At 44.5% G+C, this 6,511-nt stretch overlaps 1 protein-coding gene across 1 annotated transcript; it reads left to right on the forward strand.

Annotated features, from left to right (window-relative positions):
• The first annotated feature begins 2,524 nt into the window (after nt 1-2,524).
• LOC108135194 (prolyl endopeptidase) lies at nt 2,525-4,976 on the forward strand. Its single transcript, XM_017255816.2, has one exon. The coding sequence runs from the start codon at nt 2,573-2,575 to the stop codon at nt 4,862-4,864; it is 2,292 nt and encodes a 763-aa protein (XP_017111305.1). The 5' UTR covers nt 2,525-2,572; the 3' UTR covers nt 4,865-4,976.
• Nucleotides 4,977-6,511: the final 1,535 nt, after the last annotated feature.

The following is a 6,511-nucleotide window of genomic DNA, read 5'->3' on the forward strand; positions in this document are numbered from 1 at the left end:
TGCCCCCTACTTCCTTCGAGTCTGTTTTGTTTAAGCATTTTTAGATGCCAGCGCCTTCTCATTATGCGTTCTCATTGGGTTTTCGCTCATTTATCTCACAGTTTGAGGCAAACGCATAAATCTTTCATCGGCCAACGCAATGCGATATTTCAGTTTCGAATTAAAGTAAATATTAAAAGGGGTGCTTTAAAAAATTCAATCTATTATCAATAATGAATATTTTTAGCACTGGACTTTGCCCGCTAGCATCAATCAACGGAGCCCCAGCCGCTGCGAATCCGAGGCCCACGAGGTCGTCTCCAAGGAACTAATTCATTCATTTGCCCAGCACCAAATCACTGGCCATTCATTTGCCAAATGTCCGGCTGGAGAACGGACCCCAAATGGATCAAAAACTCCGGAAAGGGGTGACCTGGAGTGGGAAAGTCGTAAAAAAGAGTCACCTGCAATAAGTCAGAGGCAAAACTCAAGCAGTTTGACGGCTGCCCGCTGCCTTGTCCTTCAAATTACAGCCTGATTAGACTCGTGGGACATCCGCCCAGTGCAAAACCATTCTCATCAGTTGTGGCTGACTGAGAGACACACTTGTGTGTGGAAGGGGTCGGCGGGCCCAGATTGATGAGCTCTGCGGCTTCCTCTAAATAGCACAACCTGAGAAGCGAAAGTGATAAATATATGGCTGGGCATATGTCCACAGTGATTTTACTTGAATGGAAATAGGGGAATATAAATGGTGGCAAATCGTGTAATGTTTTGGGGGGCGTTGCGACAGACATTCTCCCCGTATTTAGATGTAAATTAACATATTCGATCTATCAAAATTAAGAAGCACATTAATTAAATACAAACTTAAAAAAAAGTAGAATCTAAATAAGAACGTAAGAGAGATACATGTAAATATTAACATTTGAGAGTACATAAAATTCTTATTTTTTAACTTTTTGCTAGTAGTATTGCACATATATTTTCAACTATGGAACTTAAATATAACTAAATCCAAACCTATATACCAAATTTGTGTTGGGGTTACATACTGCTCAGTTGAGAAACATAAATTGCGGTTTGGCCAGCGATCATGCGACCGAAGTCTAAAACTTATTGACAAGGGCCAGGGCATAAATTATGGCCTCAGCAGAGCGTTAATCGCACATTTAACTCGCAGGAATTGGATTGCAACTCGGGTAGCTTAAACGTTTGGCAAATCGCTGACTGGGAGCAACAGCGACTGCGGAGTCGCAGAAGAGCAACAACTTTGTTCCAGCGATAACAATCGTGAATGCAGGAGCAGCAGGAGCAGTCCCATCGATCCCGATTCTCCAGAGAATCGGAGAGGGAGCGACCGGAGAACGCAGTGAGAGATGCAACGGGCCAGAACATAGTCAGCAACACAAATAATTCGCTTTAATGAGATCGCAATCTTGGCGATTTGCGACAAAAACACACGCGGTTTCATCTCCATAAACTCGGATACAGATGCAGATACAGATACAGGTTGTGTTGTGTGCTGTGCTGTGCGTGCGTGTGATCACTGCAGAGATGAAGATGAGCCAAAGTTGAGAATCTCGATCTCGATCGAGCCACAAATCCCCAATGACGATCATCGAGCCCAGCATCCAATCGGTGCAACAACATGGAACGATCACTGGCTACCAGTGCACACTGGAAATAAATATAATAACTTAAAAAAACCATAAACTACATTTCTTTCTTATCTCAGTGATTATTTTTGCAAAAGGGCACAAAGCACAAGTAGCAATTGTCGATATTTTTCGAAGTTTTTCTCAGTGCACTTCTTGTTACTGCTGCTGTTGCGCTCATGTTGGCTGTCAGCGCTCTTGACTTGTTGCCCCCAGACCTCCGCTCGCCCTTCTGGCTTTCTTATTCTCCGCTTGTGTGTAGCCCCGGCTTGTTGACATGCTCAGCATGCTTAGGCTTACAGCCAGTCCACCAATAAGAGCAACGGCAACAGTCAGAAAAGCGTCCCAGAGATGTCAATAAGTCGTGGAAGGGGTCTGGTCCTCCCTTTTGGCCAGATACGACGCGACCACGACATATATCCATGGAATTTCAATATTTTAATGTGGACCTTCAGTCCACTAGACTTACCCTAGCCACTGAGTTACCTCCCACAAATCCGCAGGCCTGCATCAGTTCAGAGCCGAAAGTTTTGCTCATCACGTGCCATGCCACGAACATTTTTTTTTGACAATTAATTGCTGCAATTAGTGCGACATGGCGCTGATTAAAAGAAAAGAGACCTCCAAAATGAAAGTTGGTCCTAACTGCCTGTCAGATGATGAATGTTCGAAAACCCAGGAAATTCTACAACATTTATAACACAAGTGAAAAAAGCGACGTGCTTAAATAAATCGTCGTTTAAAGTCAACTGAAAAAGAATAACATAGATTTAATAGTTCCATTCACATAGAATCTGAAAAAAAATATGGTTTTTGGAATACTGTCATTTTTTTGCATCATTATTAAAGATCAATTATTAAATCTGGAAAAAAATTTGGCTTTTGATATACTGTCATTCTAGTAGCATTTAAATTTAAAATTTTTTCGAAAACAAATGCTAAAATTATTGTTCAAATTATGTGCAAATAAGCGCAGCTTTCAAAACATAGAAAAGACTCTACTTTCGCAATCTTTCAATCACTTAACCATGTCACGACCCAAAGCTTCGGTTAATCTACCCACGGACCTGAGTCGCCCTTCAGTCGAGGAAGCGAATGCCAGGATTGTGTATCCAGAAGCACGGAAGGATAGTAAGGCCGAGGAAATTATACATGATTATAGGATTCGAGACGTTTATCGTTGGCTCGAAGACCCTGATTCCACAGAAACGCAAAGATTTGTGAATGCGCAAAACAATATAAGCCAACCGTTTCTCGAAAGATGCGAGGAATGGGAGAGTATAAATAGTAAACTGACGAAGCTGTGGAATTTCCCGAAGTATGGATGCCCCATGCGTCACGGAAGCTTCTATTATTATTTCAAGAACACGGGTCTGCAGAATCAGAGTGTTTTGATGCAGCAGGCGACTTTGGACAGCCCAGAGGTTGTATTCCTTGACGCTAATACTTTATCCACCGATGGAACCACTGCGCTGAGCCAGAAAACATTCTCCGAAGATGGCGCGTACATGGCTTATGGACTAAGTGAAAGTGGTTCGGATTGGAATAAAATACGCATACGTAGAGCCAAAGAGCGCACCGACTTTCCTGAGACCCTGGAGAAGGTGAAATTTTCAAATCTCTCCTGGACGAAGGATAGCAAGGGCTTCTTTTATGGTCGGTACTCCGATCAAGATGGCAAGACAGATGGATCGGAGACAAAGCAGAATGAAAACCAAAAACTCTATTACCACCGAGTAGGAGAAAGTCAAGATCAAGACACTTTGGTGGCAGAATTCCCCGAGCAACCGAAATGGCGGTTCCAAACCGATGTCTCCGACTGTGGAAAATTTCTGATATTATACATAAGTCATACGGTCCGGGATAATATGCTGTACTATGCTGACTTGAAGCCGGAGGAGGGAATCACTTCGAAACTAGAGATGAAGCCCATTGTTGATAAATTTGAGGCTGACTATGACTACATAACCAACGAGGGATCTCGAATGTACTTCCACACCAACAAAGATGCTCCCAACTACCGGGTGGTAGTGATTGACTTTAACAGCCCCGCCGAGGAAAACTGGACCACCCTGACACCCGAACATAAGAAGGATGTTCTAGAGTGGGCCAAGTGCGTCAATGACGACAAGCTTGTGGTATGCTATAGCCGCGATGTAAAGCACATCCTTCAGGCCTTAGATATGCATACCGGAAAACTTATTCGACAATTTGGCCTGGATATTGGCGCAATTAATGGGATTTCAGGGAAAAAGAAGTACTCAGAGATCTTCTATAGCTTCTCGTCGTTTCTAACGCCGGGCATTATTTTCCACTACGACTTTACAAAGCCCGTTGAGAAGCCAAAAGTACTGCGAGAAATAAGCCTCAATTTGGAAGGCTTCAACCGGGACAACTACAGTGTGGAACAGGTGTTCTACAAGAGCGCCGATGACACCGACATACCTATGTTTATCATTCAAAGGAAGAGGGATGCTGTGGAGCCCCGTCCCTGCCTGCTGTACGGATATGGCGGGTTCAACTACAGCCTTATGCCATCGTTCGGCATAACTGGTCTAATGTTTATGGATACGTTCGATGGCGTTTTGGCCTATCCCAATCTGAGAGGGGGCGGAGAATACGGTATAGAGTGGCACAATGGAGGCAGGCTGTTCAACAAGCAGAATTGTTTCAATGATTTCCAAGCCGCCGCTGAGTACCTGACCCAGAATAACTACACCACCAAGGATCGGCTGGCCATACAGGGCGCCTCGAACGGTGGACTTTTGGTGGGTGCCTGCATTAACCAGCGCCCGGATCTTTTCGGAGCTGCCATCGCCCAAGTTGGGGTTATGGATATGTTGCGATTCAACCGGTTTACCATCGGTCATGCCTGGTGCTCGGACTATGGAAACCCCAACGAGAGGGAACACTTCGCTAATCTCTTCAAATACTCGCCCCTGCACAATGTTCACATTCCGCTGAACCCAACTCAGGAGTATCCTTCGACCCTGATCCTGACAGCCGATCACGACGATCGTGTCAGTCCTTTGCACTCCCTCAAATTTGCTGCCGCTCTCCAGGAAGCCGTGCGATATTCGGAGTACCAACTGAATCCCATTCTACTGAGGGTCTATACGAAGGCTGGTCACGGAGCCGGAAAGCCAACTAAGATGCGTATTAACGAGGCCACTGACATAATCACGTTTCTCAGGAAGACGCTCAAGGTCGACTGTGTCAATCTATAAGCGAAGCACGTTATAATAATTTAAAAATGTATATCAAATTAGTCACTCGGATATGAGATGGAAATTTTCCATATTGTTATATGAAATTCCAGATATATATAATATACTTTAATACTTTTATTTTCATGGTGCGTAGTTCTCAAGAATATACTATTAAGTTATATAGAGTGCTTTCCAATAGTAATAGATCCTTAGTAAATTAATTAGTTCCAGTGGTAACTAAAACTCCTAATAATTTACTGAAATGCTCTAATTAACCCTTGACTTTTAAGACCCATATAGATTACGAAGTGTTTTTGTTGGAGGTCGCGAAGAGTCTTCACTCGACGTCGTAAATCAAATGTTTAATCAGTTGAATTTAATTAGAAAAAAGGCGCCCAAACATCGAGGCTGTCAAGGCGGAGAGGCTTCCATTCTGAGCACTTTCCGACTCCATAATCGCATGATAGTCGAACGATTAACGCTCAATACGGTCGCTGAGCATGCGATGAAGGGGGTATAGGACTAAAGGGGCGGTTGGACAGACAGAAGCTGCCAGAGGCGAACAGGCCGCCAGCTTCTGCCCACTGACATTGGGCCGAGAGCGTTTTGGTAGTTGTGTAATGTCTGCTGCCAACTTCAGGGTCCCAGCATGGGTCTGCAGATCCCCTTTCCTCGTCTCGGCCGCCGGGTATCGGGGCAACGCGATCGAAAATGGATTTGTATCAATATCGACTCACTAACATGATTCCAATAAATTAATATGCATACATGGCAGGCACACAGACATCGACTGTTGTCTGCCTTTCCACCGGGGTCTGAGTTGAAGTTGTAGTTGGAGTTGAAGTCGGAGTCTGGAGTCTGGAGATCTCGATCGACATCGCAACACGATGATGCATGTGCAGTGTCTCTGAGTTGTGATCGTGTTAATGTAAATAATTGCCAGCCAGTCGGACGAGGCCCAGTCGAATGGTCCCAAAGCTGTGGTGTGTGGTGTGTGGTGTATGGTAAATGTAATTAAAATCTCTCCGCTTCTCACTTTCTGCCTGCATTTTGTCCAGCTTGTTTCACGTTGGCCAAGGGAGATTCGTCTTGACTGATATGGCAGTGCGCGACATACACGCAAGGCTGTCTTCCTCTCTCGGCCTCTTTTTCCTCTTATTTCGGGGAGCTTGATGCTGATGCTGACAATTCACGAGTTCGACTTGGCATCTGGTGAAATTCGCCGAGGCTTGAGTGAAGAAATAAGCTCTGAAGCATTCCGATTCCGATTGGCAAGCCATCTAACTGGCTATGTTATTTGCATTAGGCCAAGTGGCAAACGTTTTTGGTGGCGGTTACTTTAATTGCAATCAGCGACACAAGTCCCAACAATTGACTATCGATTGGTTGCTTCTAAATGTGTTTGACTTCGGATGCAGATTGGTGCACGTGACCCAAACTAAAAAGAAAAAGAACAAGGGCCTTAGCTTTGGTTGCCTACTTCACTTACTCGTATGTCAAGATGGCCAGAAGGCTGCGAGACGAGGCCCTTGTATCGAAACATTCTACTGTCCCGGCTTATTTATGGCCTCAGATGCTAAAGATATAGCGCCAGACGAGGACGAAGACGAGAGACCGAATAACCAAGCCACTTTGCGTGGATTATTTTAAAACAGATATCGCCAA

The sequence above is a fragment of the Drosophila elegans genome, unplaced genomic scaffold (genome assembly GCF_018152505.1).
Source record: "Drosophila elegans isolate 14027-0461.03 unplaced genomic scaffold, ASM1815250v1 contig_397, whole genome shotgun sequence".
Lineage (NCBI taxonomy): Eukaryota > Metazoa > Arthropoda > Insecta > Diptera > Drosophilidae > Drosophila > Drosophila elegans.